At 36.1% G+C, this 15,139-nt stretch overlaps 1 protein-coding gene across 1 annotated transcript in view; it reads right to left on the reverse strand.

Annotated features, from left to right (window-relative positions):
* LOC123543345 (probable methyltransferase-like protein 24) overlaps positions 1-14,596 on the reverse strand; it is a 66,368-nt gene extending 51,772 nt beyond the window's left edge. Inside the window, exons 1-3 of the mRNA XM_045329425.2 lie at positions 14,119-14,596; positions 2,262-2,305; positions 1,250-1,378 (exon numbers count right to left, since the gene is read on the reverse strand). Of these exons, the coding sequence (XP_045185360.2) occupies positions 1,250-1,378; positions 2,262-2,305; positions 14,119-14,238 (293 nt within the window). The 5' untranslated portion in view covers positions 14,239-14,596. The remainder of the gene's footprint in view (positions 1-1,249; positions 1,379-2,261; positions 2,306-14,118) is intronic.
* Between the last annotated feature and the right edge of the window lie 543 nt (positions 14,597-15,139).

The following is a 15,139-nucleotide window of genomic DNA, read 5'->3' on the forward strand; positions in this document are numbered from 1 at the left end:
CAAAGAGAACACATTATTTTTAAACTCTTAATTTCAGTCATGAAACAGATATATTTAATGATATTTAAAACAAGTTGTCAGAACTTAAACTCATTACGAACGACTCATTGAAGAAATGAAAAAGTGTATGTATCGGCAGGTATTCTTAGTGAAAAAAGGGGTATGTTAAATTAAGATGACACGACGCCGTCGTTTAAGGATTATGAAATATAAAACTTTTATAGGAAATTTAAAATATATTGTATCATCATATTTACACAAGCACGAAATATAGTTACTAATCGTTCTCAACCTGTTATGTCATTTGTTTGAAAATTATATATATTTTTTTTCGATTTAGGACCCTTGATCTAGACAAAAAATCGTCGGAAAGGAAAGAGACAAAAGAATATGTAATACACAGAAATAAAAAGAATCACACTTTTTGTTTCCCAAATTTTATCACATTATTCTGTTTAAACAGCAAATATAATGTGTGACATGTGCGTTCAATAAAATTACAGAAGGCCTGATCTTTTCCCGTGTTTTCTGACGCCATTAAAGTTACGTCCGTAGGACCAAATCACACGTCGTGGCTCATATACACAGTCGCTACATGTAAAGGCTATTACACTAAACACTATAGGCTGTCAGAGATATGCAAAAACAAACTTTTAGTTAAAATATTTGATCCATGAACTTTTTATAGTTGTCTTAAAATGAACCATAATCCGAGTAATTGATTTAAACATATATGAAGAAATGGATACCCATGATATGTAAGGCTTCTTTCTGTTGAATATGATTTAAGCTACTTACACATATTAAAATTAAAAGAAGTACTCCATTAAAAACGAAATATGTGCATTTTGTAAATTTTAGCATATCCGAGCTTTCTTATCAGTAACAAAACTCAAGTAAAACAAAGACTTTGATATGGATTTTGCAATTTATATAATTGCTTCTATTAATTGTAATATTCTATGCAACGAAGTGGAACTTTAAGAAGATTAAATCAATTTATCATAACATGTAATACATAGTTTTCGCCCGCTGTTGATTCTCATATCTGAATGCCAAATTAGTCATTCACGTAACATGTCCATACCTTAAAAATGAACACTGAAACATAACCTGATGATAGCTGAACGTTTCAGAGCATTTATTGAAGGATATACATGAGATACATGTATATCTTAAAAATAAAAATAAAATCAAGTTAATGTACGTCAGATAGTTTATTATAAATGAATATTTTTCTAAAACATACCCAAAAGAATAAACAATACATGGTGTTCTTGGTTTATATGGCCTGTCCATGCATACAGTGTAACCGGAGTAGCTGTTCGGCCCGCATCTTGTTTTATTTTCGCAATTCACTTGAATAGTGTCTACTAATCTATAAGACAATAATGAACCAAATGAAAATTAAGAAATGATATATCTCATTCAGTGATTTGCTCTTGAATAAAATCATTGTTTGGAGTTCAGATGCGAAGGAATTATATCACGAGGGCGCAGTCCAAGTGATATAATAATACGCATCTGAACGACAATGATTTTATTCAAGAGCAAATCTCTAAATGAGATATATTACTTCGATTCTAACACGTTACCAAGGATTTTAAAGTACATCTTTGACGACATATAAATATTTGCCTGTTTTCTGTTGGTTTCTTTTCCAGCGCGCCACTATGCCGTTTGACGCTATGACGTAATAATTGTTACGTCAGAAAAATGAATTGTTGTTTCATAACACACAGTTTTCAACCTCCTTTTTTAATAGGAAAATGGAACGGGTCATGTTAGAATGAAATGTAAAAAATTGAATAGATGTATTCGACTCCCATAATGATTGCATTAAGTTTCACTAGTATAGTTTTCATTTTACTTTAGCTGATTAGCAATTCTGTTTAAGTTTGTGAATTTTTCTCCATTTCAATTGTCAACAAGGATAGTTTTACATGAACATAGGAGTGAAAACATTAAAGTCTAATAAATGTTCTTAAGAAAAAGAAAAAGAATAAAAGACAGCCATTCACATACTGATATTCTTTCATACTGACTTGACCTAATGCTTAATCAACATACAAACATGTCCTCAACCTCTGATTCATGTGGGAAAGTTGGCAGTTACTTGCGAAGAACAGGTTTGTACTTTTACAGAATCCAGGAATTCTGATTAGGCTAACTTTCCGCCGTCATATAACAAAACACTACTATGAAAAACGGCGTTAAACGGCAGAACAAACCTATACCTATTTATAAGGTAGTTTATTTACCTCTGGTATTCGCCGTAAGTATTTCCATTGTTATCCACTGATACCTGAAGAAAGAATAAAACACTAAATGTTGTGGAATTGAGTAATAACTATATTATATCGAAAATATACTGTCACAAACTCATTTTGTCTTGGAAATGTTTTATATTTAAACTTAAAATTAATCTGTCAAGAATAGATAACATGCATATACAAGTACGACTTTTATAAATAAATCAATATTTTTTTCTCGTATGATCAACCTAGTACCTATGTTTTTATGCTAGATGCTCCAATATTTAAACTTAGAAAGCTAGTGCGAAACTAAAATTTATTCGACGTTCATATTTGGTTGTCATGGATAACATGATGGAAACGTAATACACATGCAATGAGTTATACAGTCGTCACATATATGATCCGTTTTTATTCAACATATAAGCCTTTCCCACAATCCATACAAATGCATTCACACGTACACGAGCACGCATGCACACAGGCACAAACACACTCATTTAATCTTATCTCTAGGGTACAATCTAAATTATACAGACTGTTGAAATGTACGGCATTTAACGTTGGTGTTGCGACATATACCGGTGGTTAGAAATTCTTGTGAAATAGCGTTAAGGGTGCGACATATAGCGGCAGATGATTGTTAGGATACTGGTTATATGACCCAGGGAAGTGCCTACGCCTTTAGTATTTGAACAATGGTTTGGGTCCAATCGCTAAGGTGACTATGTCTTAGACTAGCTGACAAACGATATAGAATGTCCTTGGTTAAAACGTAGAGCTGGTGAGACCAAATATCTCATATATAGAATTTTCCTCTGGCTACCTTGCCTAAATGATTCGTGTACCAATGATTTGTAAATGATTTCTTATTATGAGCTAGACAATTTAAGGGATCAGGCAAATCAATAAATATTTCAAACTAACAATCTCCAATTAAAAATGATTAGCTCAAACCCCCATAGGCTGGAGACTCTATACTTGACTGGTCTTTTTGTTGAAGTTCCCGTCAGACAATGTCTTTGAATCAACAACATTCAACTACCATATAGGTATATCCCCGATGCCTTGGCTGTACTTCGCCAGTAATGCTGACCAGTCAATAAGCTGGAACTCTCCTACTATCTCAGTAGATTACCAAACTCTGGGTCTCTGTCTCAGCTTCCCGATGCTCAGCCTATATGTGCTATCGTATATAGCATTCAACTACCCTTAAGGTAAAACTTCTATGCGCTGGCCCTATAGCTCGCAACCTTATTGAAATTCTGCAACTCTTTTTTAGTCTATAAACTTCAAAAGTCTTCTTTTTAATAATTTATCCGCCCTGACAGGGTAACTGCAATAGTCTCCTTATCAAGGTACTGGGATAAATTATTAGTTGAATCCTCGATGTGTCTTCTTCAACCGTTGGATACCGAATGAGCTCTCTGTCATCCATCTACCTATTTATACCCCAGCAGACGTGCTATTACGTTCTAAACGTGTTTCTGATTGGTCTAAATTTAAACATAACGTTTTACAACGAGTACTTGCTCTATCAAATATCTTGTTTCCTTTAACGTTTGTATATGACATAATGTGCGAAGCTGGGACCCAGCCATCCACATAATGAACCCAAATCAGCCACAAATGACCCAAATTCTATTATATACAGCAATTCAACAATAATTATAGCAATGACAACCAGAAAAGAGAGTCAAGCACTATCTGTGCTGATGTGTTAAGTTATCAATATATTAAATATACAAATTATTCTGACAATAGCCCCCTTCTCAAGAAAATACTTACAGTTTTTCGAACGCTTAAGGAATAATTTGTGTACAAAACAAAATCTCCTTTTCTTTTTACTATTTCTCGATTTTTACAAATCATGTATCACTGCTATCATTAACATACATTCAGTAATATACTTATTATCAAAGATCAATCATCTCTACAAGACTCGAAATAAAGTATATGATTTCAAGAATATCATACAACGCTCAACTCCGTACCTTTTAATTTTACTATTATCAAGAATGATATTCATTTGTTTCTCTGATCGTCAGAGTACTTGTCTTGTTTTCTGTTGGCATAATAATTGTTATCACCAAAACCTCCTTTTACACGATAACTTCTGTCAGACCTACGTATAAACCCTTTACCGGGATCATTTCTCATGCCATTTTGTCTCCATGACTTCTTATGCTCAGATTTATTTGGGCCATGGTCTTTATAACCCCTATCATCTCGTCTGTTATGACCTCTATCATATATATTCTTTCTGTTATGCCAACGTGATCCTCTGTTCACATACTTTATAGATGACCTCTCATGATAAAGGTTGAATCCTTGATCATCAAAATTGTGTGACTCTGGTCTGTCATCAGATTGTCTCCAGTTTCTTTCTGTTCTATCATGATGCCTATGTTCTTGCAAAACATGTCTACCGTAACTGCTCTTTGATGCCAGGTCAGTCTTTACTTTCTGGCATAAATCACATGACCGGCAAAACCTTGTTACTTCATTTGTGATGCCTGGCCAGTGAAAACTTGTTCGTATTTCATCAACTGTCTCTTTAGCTGATAAGTGTCCATTAACTTTTGACTTATGAGCTAATGTCATAACAATTCTCCTAAACTGTGTTGGTACTACTATCTGTTTAACAACTCTTCCTTTTTTCTCCTCGAAGATTCTATATAATACGTTTTTCCTCACTTCATAATGAAACCTGAAACCTTTTTTTGTTTTCAGATTCGCCTTATCTTTAGCATAAGTCCAAAGTTTCTTTAACGTCTCATCATCTTTCTGAGCAATCTTCATTTGCTCAACATCAAACGTTTGCTCTTTGACTTTGCAAACCTCAGATGATTTCGAAGTTACTAAATTTATTGCATGCTGGGTTTCCGTCATCCCAGTTGCAGCAACATCTTCGCCGGATGAAAACTGTCTTTCATCTCGGGTTTTCCAGTTTATGTCTGGCCTATCTGAAACTCCTTTTATATTTCCCATTATCAAATCGCATGTCATGGTCGGCAAAACCATTGCCTCAACTTCACCAATAAAATATGGTGTATCAACCTGTATCTTTACTGCAGGTACTGTCTTTGATCGTCCATCAATCGCAACCATAAGGTACTTTTAGTCTAACATTTGATTCTCTGATACGAGATCTTTCCTGACAGCTGCCAGCTCACACCCTGTATCCCTCAAAACCTCAACTTCTTTATCACCTATAATATTATATCCTTTACTCAGTACTATGTTCCTTTCACCTGTTATTGAATCAATGGTACAGGTGCTTGCTATAACCGAAACGAATTGACCATCTCCTAACATAAGTTGTCCATTTTCTATGTTGTCTTTCACCTTTTGGTCATCTAATGGTACAGCTATGCACGAAGCTGAAACTTTTCTTTCACTCGACTGTCTGTCTTTCTGCGCTTGACCTTCCCTTCTCCAGTCTGTAGGTGTAGAATTTTGCATTCCATGTCTATTTCTCTGTCTTTCCTCATAGAACTCTCTAGTAGCTAAAGCAGTACCGCTTACTTTCCTCTTGGATAGGTCTCTGCATTCTCTAGCTATGTGACCTTCCTTATTACATATAAAACATACAGATTTTTTAACAGCTCGTCTTCCTCTTTGTGTAGGCTGAGACACTGGCTGAACCTCGGTCGAAGGCTGTTGCTCCTTGCTGCATGACAAATTACTTCTGTTCATCCGGTTAGATTTGATAGAGCCATAATGAGCTTCAATATACACTCAACAAAATTCCTAATCGGTCAGTTTATATTTGTATTACTATTTTGTAAATAATGCATGTATTTACACGAATTTTCACATGCCGACATTTGAATAGCAGCTAATTATTAATTTATTTTTGACGACTCACGGATAAAATAACCACATTAGGCGGTCTGACTAATATTGCATATTTTGCACGTGCAGGGCATGTGCACCAACATGCACGTGTTTGTTTGCCCTTTTGGCATTACTGACGAAGGTCCTACTAGAAAAACACATAGCAGGGTGAAATTGACACAAGAGTAACGCGATCAAGCTGTCGGAATGTTGCTAGCCGGGACACATTTACAAAACGTGTGTAATTATTTTTGCAATTTCAAAAGAATTTTGATATAATTGGTGTGTAACTGTTATTTTGATGGTTATTTCCATTTTTAACCTTATTTCCGTTTACAAGAACCTTTCATCGTTGGTTACCTATCATCCGCGCTCTTTTGGCGAAATTTAACCAAAGTACAATTCATTGAAGTGACCGATTTCGAATTATGTTGTATAATTCCAAAAGCCCGGGCGCGTTGCTCTTGTGTAATTTTCACGATGATATGTGTTCTTCTAGTAGGACTTTCGTTATTAATGCCAAAAGTGTTCATTAACACGTGCATATTGGTGCACATGCCCTGCACGTGCAAAATACGCTAAATTGGTCAAAAAGCCTAATGCGGTTACTTTGACCGTGAGTCGGTCAAAAAGAAATCAAAAATTAACTGCAGTACATTTTCAAATGTCGGTTTGTGAAATTTCGTGTAAATACATGCATTATTAAAAAAATAGTAATATAATATAAACTGACCGATTAGGAATTTTGTTGAGTGTATTGTTCTGCCAACTGTGTAATCTCAGTTCTCGACTTTGCAACTCTTTCCTTTAAGAAAAAAGCAAGGTCCTTGGAACAAGTTTGGATGAACTGTTCTCTGATCATAAGGTCTTTCAGCATTTCAAACGTATCGTCAACTTCTGCCATCTCTGTCCATCGACTGAAATACCTGTCCAGCCTTGCCATAAACTGAAAAACAGTTTCACCACGCTCTGGCTTGCATTCCCTAAACTTCAATCTAAAACCTTCTTCTGTTAACTGATAACGCTTCAGCACGGCTTTCTTCAATGCAGGATAGTCATTGGCTTGGTCTGGAGACATGCTTGTATATACATCCAGGCCTTTTCCTGTGAGTAATGAGCTGAGGCTTACAGCCCATGTCTCTTCTTTCCAACCCTGACTTTTTTCTTCATTTTCTTTCTCAAAAAAGAATTACGGATTATAACTGATCAACTTTAGTCTCGTGTCATATTGTTTATCTCCACGAATTGAAATGATGAATTATTTTCACATACTATCTTTGAACTGTCAGGGTTTAAGAGACAAAAATAAACGTGCACGCTTGAAACAATACTTTATTTTGCAAAAAGTGCAAATTGCCTTTGTTCAAGAAACGCATTTTACAAATGAAATTTCTAACGCTTTGCAAGTAGAATTTGATGACTGGCATATATATAATGCTTTTGGCAATACCCAAAGCAGGGTCTGTTCTATATTTATAAATAACAATTTCGAAAGTGAAGTTATAAATATTTTTGACAAAATATTTTTTAAATATTTAACGATGAAGAAATAAAAATGTTTTCGCGAAAACAACTAACATTTTTCGTAAAAATATCTCTCCTTTTGCTTAAAAATATACTAACAAAAAAGTCCTTGTTTGGACATCAAGAGGATCATGGCTGGAGACCTGCCTGTGTCCCTGTGTCCACATGCAAAAAGATATCACTGTTTGACCAGGCTTTAGTCTGAAATGTTTTCAACGCACAGAAGACCGTTATTTGCAACTTCAATCAGCCATACTTAACAGAATGTAACTTACATTTTCATGTAATTTTGCCAAATTTGTCTGCAGCTTATCATAACAACATATCTAAGGTTCTTCATAGCCGTGAGCAAAAGTTGTAAGCAAGGACAAATGATTCTCTGAAAGTTAACAATCTATTTGTTGGTTCGGAATTATTTGCAATATACTGACGAGATAAAGAAACTCCTCGTCGAAAGTTTGCGTTAGTTTCGTTGCATAGTTTAAATTTGATGGGCAAGAAATGTCAGAAATGTACATCTACTCTGACCGACAAACACAGCCAACCGAGACTCGTACAATTTTATTCAGCCCATTGTTTAAATCTTGTACCTGCTCATGACTTCCTCGTGCATCCCGTGTGTGTCAACCAGGTGGATGTATTGAGCAAATTAAACACAGGCACATGTGTTAGCCGACATACGACCATATTTTCAGAGATTTTCTGATAATTAATCAGTCTTTAATAATGACGAGGCTAAATTGCGAAGAGAGTGCCCACATTTTGCCAATAATCGAATGTGGGCGAACGCAAGAACAAGTCGCTGGACGTTTCAACATGTCTCGTTCGACAACACTGCGTCTTGTTCGACGCGTAAGAGATACGGAATGCTTGTCGATGGGCCTCGTTTGGATAGACCGCGTGTAACTTCAGTTTGGCAGGACAATTACATACGTAGTGTTTAGTGATGAGTCACGTTTCAACTCTTTGAACGCCGACGGACGTATCCGTGTCTCATGCGACGTCGTGAATGCTACGCTCACAATTGCGTTCTGCCGCACAAGACTTATAATGTGGGAGGAGTTATGGTCTTGGCAGCCATCAACCATAATTTTAAGTCCTAACTCGTCATGTGCAAAGTTAATCTCACAGCCAGGCTTTACATCGACCAGATATTACGTTATGTGGTTGTCCCTATATACCGTCAACGTCAAGACTTGGTCTTTTAGCAAGACAACGCGCGACCTTACGTTGAACGTGTCACCAGGAACCTTTTACAGACGAGCAACATTGACATTTTGCCTTGGTCGGCGTGCTCACCGGACTGTTTTCCGATTGAACACGCCTAGGATTACCTTGGACGGTGGTAACGTCAACGTCAACTGAAGCCAGTCAACGTTCAGAAACTGATAATAGCGCTCCACCAGGAGTGGGCCAGAATCCCACGATATCTGCTACGTAAAAGGTGCGGGTCCATGGGATGAGGTTATGCTGTTGTGGTTGTTGTCATACGCACTACTGATTGTTTCTCGTCAGTATAGTTGACATCTCTGTCGGTGTTCCCAAAAGGCTTCGCCCTTGGACGTCTACTTTGTCTTGTCTGTGTCGGAAACCTTTCAATAAGCTACTTGGCTATCTATCATATCATTTTGCAGACGACAGTTCTATGTCCGTCTCATCCAATGACATACTGTATTTAGAAATGTCTTTCAATCGAGAACTCCAAATTATTGAATAATGATCTACAAATATTTATCTGATGATAAAATATGTTGTTAAGTTGAAGTAATATCTATAATCTAAACAGAAAAAAGAGTGACTGACGGACTGACGTTGCTTCTAACAGCCTTAAATCTTTCTTGATATTCAAACTTCATTGAACTATTGAAATATTAGAGTGAAATATATTTGATAGTTTTAAACAGGGAAAGGACTACATTTGAAACGGAACTACACTTTGCAATGTATTCGTCCATGGCCAAAGACTTATCTGCCATGGCAAATGCAATCATACATATATGACACATCATAAATATTTACAAAATTGGTAATGATTTAAAGTAAAACCATAGTAACTTTCAAACAGGTTAGTCAGTATAACAATTTAAGACATTTTTCATTTTTGCACAATGTTTGAACAATTTCCTTATTAAAGGCGTTATTCAGATTCTGTATAAAAGTAGAGTAGAGTAGGTTAAAATTTTTAGTCAAAACCCATCTCTGATTTATAGATTTGACCAGTGAGACCTATCACAGTAAACAATAATTAATTATATATGTGTTATCAAACTTTCAGTGCAAATTCGTTTTGTTTCTAGATTTTATAAAAGTTATGATATTTGGTTTCCGTTGGGAATCAAGTCAGATTGAAAATCTCATAGGTCATATGGCAACTTTTCAGCTTTAAATTGAGGAGGAAGAGTAGAGGAATTTGTCAGAATAATTTGTATATTTGATATATTGGTAACGTAACACATACGCACAGATAGTGCTTGACTCCCTTTTCATGGTGTTATTGCTATAATTATTGTTGAATTGTTGTTTGTTGTTTATAATAGGATTTGGGCCATTTATGGCTGATTTGGATTCATTAGGTTGATAGAGGGATCCCAGCATCACACATTATGTTATATACAATAGTTAAAGGGGACCAGATATTTGATAGAACAAATGCTCGTTGTAATAAGCTATGTTTAAATTTGGACTAATCAGAAACAAGTTCTATAAATAGCACGTCTGCTAGGGTATAAATAGATAGATAGATAGATGCCAGAGAGCTAATTCTGTATCCAGCGATTGAAGAAGATTTAACTAATGATTTATCCCAGTACCTTGATGAGGAAGGTATTGCAACAACACTGTCAGGGCGGATAAATTATTAAAAAGAAAATGTTTGAAGTTCATAGACTGAAGAAGAGTTGCAGAATTTGAACACGGTTTCGAGCTTTAGGACGAGCGCATAGGAGTTTTATCTTAAGGGTAGGTGAATGCTATAGACGATAGAAAATATAGGCTGAGCATCGGAAAGCTGAGACAGAGACCCAGAGTTTGGTAATCTACTGAGATAGTAGGAGAGTTCCAGCTTATAGACGGTTCAGTACAGCCAAGGCATCGGGGATATACCTGTATGGTAGTTGAATGCTACATGCGTTAGCATCTAGGCGCTGAGCATCCAGGAGTCAGGAGGGCATTTATATAGAGTTGCAACTTCAATTAAGAGGACAGAGGCCTAGTTTGAGCTTATTATTGAAGATTGTAAGTTTGAAATTGTTTAGCTCCTAATAGAAATCATTTACGAATCATTGGTAAACGAATCATTTAGGCAAGGTAGCCTGGGGAATATTCTATTTGGTCTCGCCAGCTATACGTTTTAATAAAGGACATTCTATTTCGTTTGTCAGTCAGTCTAAGATATAGTCACCTTAGGGAAAGGACACATTTCATTGTTCAAGATACTAAAGGCGTAGGCACTTCCCCCCTGGGTCATATAACTCGTATCCTGACAATTTGGGGGCTCGTCCGGGATCTATTTTCAAGGAGGTACAGAGGCTAGTGGTTTTAACGTTCTGTTGGTGTACCAGAAGGCGTTGTTACTACAGGTAGCCTGAGCTTATAACTGAGTTTTATAGATAGTTTCCGCTTAAAACTTTAAGATGAACTACGATAAATGGGTTGAGATGGGCAAATGTATGGGTCTCTCAGGGTCAAAGCTCATAGAGTTTGTGGATAGGAAAGAGAAAGAGTATACTGAACGCGAGGAGAAGATGCTGAGACGGGATGAAGAATGGCGGCGTCATGATGATGAACAACGTAGGTTTGTGGCTCAAGAAGCTAAGGAATAACGACTGTTTGAGCTTGAACAGGCCGAGAGGAAAAGGTTATTAGAGATTGAATGCTTGAAAGAAGAACGTGCTTTGAAAGAGGAAGAACGAGTTATGAAAGAACAGGAGTTGGAAAGCTTAAAAATAAAAGTTGAGGCCGGAGCTGATACAGGTACTGAGCACTTGAGCAGTAACACGTTACGGCCAAGACTACCGAAATTCGAGGAAAGTAAAAATGATATGGATGCATACCTAGAACGATTTGAGCCGTTTGCAAAAAGCCTGGGATGGAAAGAAGAGTCATGGGCTGTCAGCCTCAGCTCATTACTTACAGGGAATGGTCGGGACGTATATACAAGCATGCCTCCAGATCAATGACTATCCTGCATTGAGGAAAGCCGTGCTGAAGCGTTTTCAGTTGACAGAGGAAGGTTTTAGGTTGAAATTCAGGGAATGCAAGCTGCAGCGTGTTGAAACTGTTTTTCAGTTCATGTCAAGGCTGGACAGGTATTTCAGTCGATGGACAGAGATCGCAGAAGTTTACAATACGTTTGAAATGCTGAAAGACCTTATGATCAGAGAACAGTTCATCCAAACTTGTTTCACAGACCCTGCTTTGTTTTTAAAGGAAAGAGCTGAGATCACGCAGTTGGCAGAACAATACATTGAAGCACATGGTGGTACTATAACCTCAAACAGGGTTTTGAAAAATAATTCCTCATCCAACAGGCCACCACAACGTATACGTATGACACCTTCATCTCAGCCCCAACAAAGAGAAAGGCCAACTTTTAAAAAAACCCTGTATGTTACTTATGTAATAAGGAGGGTCATATAGCACGGGAGTGCAGAGACCAAAAAAAGAAAAAGATAAGCGGGTCTGCTTTAGTCTGTAGGGGATTCTATGAGAAGAGACAGAAAGATAGGCATGGAATACAAAATTCTACACCTACAGACTGGAGAAAGAAAGATCATGAACGTAATGACAGACGGTATGATGACAGGAAAGTGTCAGCTTCATGCATAGCTGTATCATTAGATGATAAAAAGGTAAAAGACAACATAGAAGATGGATGATTTAAGTTACTACCCATACTACCGTTTGCCAGTTTGCAGTCGTTTACTTGTGAATCACTCAAACACCTGTTTGCCCTCGGTACATGTCTTTGAAGCTTATGTGTCATCGGGGGTTGCGCGTGTACATTTCAGTATAGACGGAGTTTATCGATAGGCATGTTGCAAACACTCGGTTAGGCCCAAATCAAACTTTTGTTTGTTTTCCGCTTTATTTGTTTTTATTTCTGTTTATTAAAATATGTCTGTATCAGCCTGTCGAATTTGAAGTCTTGCTATTGCTTTAAAATTCATAGGGTGCCCTAATTCGGTAAAAGTTTTACGTGGCTTCTGTTTTCTCAATACAGTTTCTGGAATAAAAGATGTAATAGAATCTGTTTGTTTTACTGTGTCATGCACTAATGTAATAGTCGACTAAGTCCGTTTATTTCACTTGAACATGCGCACTCGTGTACAATAAACATGCGTATATCATGTATAGGAGAGCACAATGCCGTGAAATAACGTCTACTTTTATTATTATTGTGATTTTATTTCAGTATATCCAGCAACAGAAACAAAAGCTAAATTCGAATTAATGCAAATCAAGTATGTCATTTTGCGCTGTGTTGAAAAGACAACGTTAGTGGTCATGGCAGCGAACTGGAGAAACAAAAACACGTCAATTTTAATCTGCGACAATTTTATAACAATCCGTTGAAACATGAGGGATGGCGCATTCTATAATAAACGAGGAAAACATATTATGATTTTAAACATATATTTGATATCGGTAATATGTCATTTGTTACGACATTGGCAGAAATGTATCGCAACGCAATTTGATGTAACTGTTGTGCACTGGGAATTGTACCTAACTTTTCTGTCGAATCCTTAACCCTAGAGTCTCCAGCCTATAGGAGTTTGAGCTTATTATTGAAGATTGTAAGTTTGAAATTGTTAAGCTCCTAATAGAAATCATTTACGAATCATTGGTACACGAATTATTAGGCAAGGTAGCCAGAGGGAAATTCTATATATGAGATATTTGGTCTCGCCAGCTATACGTTTTAAAAAAGGACATTCTATTTCGTTTGTCAGCTAGTCTAAGACATAGTCACCTTCGAGATAGGATCCATTTCATTGTTCAAGATACTCGAGGCATAGGCACTTCCCTGGGTCATATAACTCGTATCTTGACACAGTTATTTCAGAAACGAATCATACCTTCCATAAGCTATTTGGATATGTTATTCACATAAAAACATTCTACACCCCAAGTGAAATTCCAAAATCTACAACAGTGAGAGGCAAGCAATTCAAAGTCAGCAACATATACACATTTGAATCTTGACATGTTGTTCTCTTATATCAATGACTTTCCGTCGAAATTAACTCAATAATTTCGTCTTAATTGCTTTTCGATTGATGAAAGATTAAATAAAAAATATCGTAAGTGATACCACAAATTAGTTAAAACCAGATCAAATAGAAGGTTCTGATTTTGACATTTTATATGAACTTTCGTAAAGTCATGTTTAACGGAGACAACGGTAATTTGAATTATTTTGTGCAAGATATCTTCCTAAATGCTTACATTAAATTGTTCAACTTTTAGGCATATAAGTGAATAAACAGTAGCCTACCTTCGGCAGTAAAGTTTTTGTAGTGTACGAGTACTCATGCAGTTTGCCTGTATACAGTTTTATTATGAATAACACAAGACCAAATAACACAATATTGGTAGCAAAACGTTCCACATTCATTTCCTTTTCTGTTTTTTTTTTATATAGAGTACATTTGATTGTACACTTACAGTCCTCGTTTCAACAGAACATATAATTAATAGCAAACGTGTTCAGTGATGTTTCAAAGAAATAGTTCCCGTGTTATCATTCGTCGTCCAGTAAGATATTTTTATTGATTACATTATAAATGCTCCGAGTTACACTGAGCGAAAATTGTAGCTAGACTCTGCATATATTGGCTGTTAAATTGTTTTAATGAACCAACATTCTTTTTTAATTTTCAAAGAACAATATTATTACGTTGCGCTTTATTGTCATGTGATGAAAAATTTCATTGAAACTTGATGCCACATTGTTAATAATATATAGCCCGAGCGTATAACCGAACTATCACAGGAAATATGTAGTATGAAAATGAAATATCTATTTTTCTAGCTTCAAAATTCCAACAAAATTGGTTTGATCACCAGTCAGAATCTAGGTTTAGAGCTCTTATCGAAAGAAGGTTATGCTGCATGGATTTAAGCCAATGTTAGTACAAGTTATAGTTCAGATTTTATAAGTGCGTTACATATACATGTATTATGAGACTTATTTTATAACGTGTGTAACTAGTTTTAAAATTTGCAGGTAAAAATCTCAGGTGTGTTTTTGCAATTAGTAATATTTCTATGGCCAAGCTTTATCCATGAATACATTTACAAATTATTAGGTTGTATTCCTAAGCACAGAATATTAAAAAGATATTATGCTAGAGATTCGTTGTCATTACTCTGTGCTTATTAACTGTATTCATAGTTGAATGCACAACGCATTTTATGTCTAATTATGTCTATGTTCTGAATGAGGATTTGAATAGTAGTGATGGATGTCTTGGACACAGGGCGATGTGGCAACGTTTGTTGTTGAACTATGGCAT

The sequence above is a fragment of the Mercenaria mercenaria genome, chromosome 7, assembly GCF_021730395.1.
Source record: "Mercenaria mercenaria strain notata chromosome 7, MADL_Memer_1, whole genome shotgun sequence".
Lineage (NCBI taxonomy): Eukaryota > Metazoa > Mollusca > Bivalvia > Venerida > Veneridae > Mercenaria > Mercenaria mercenaria.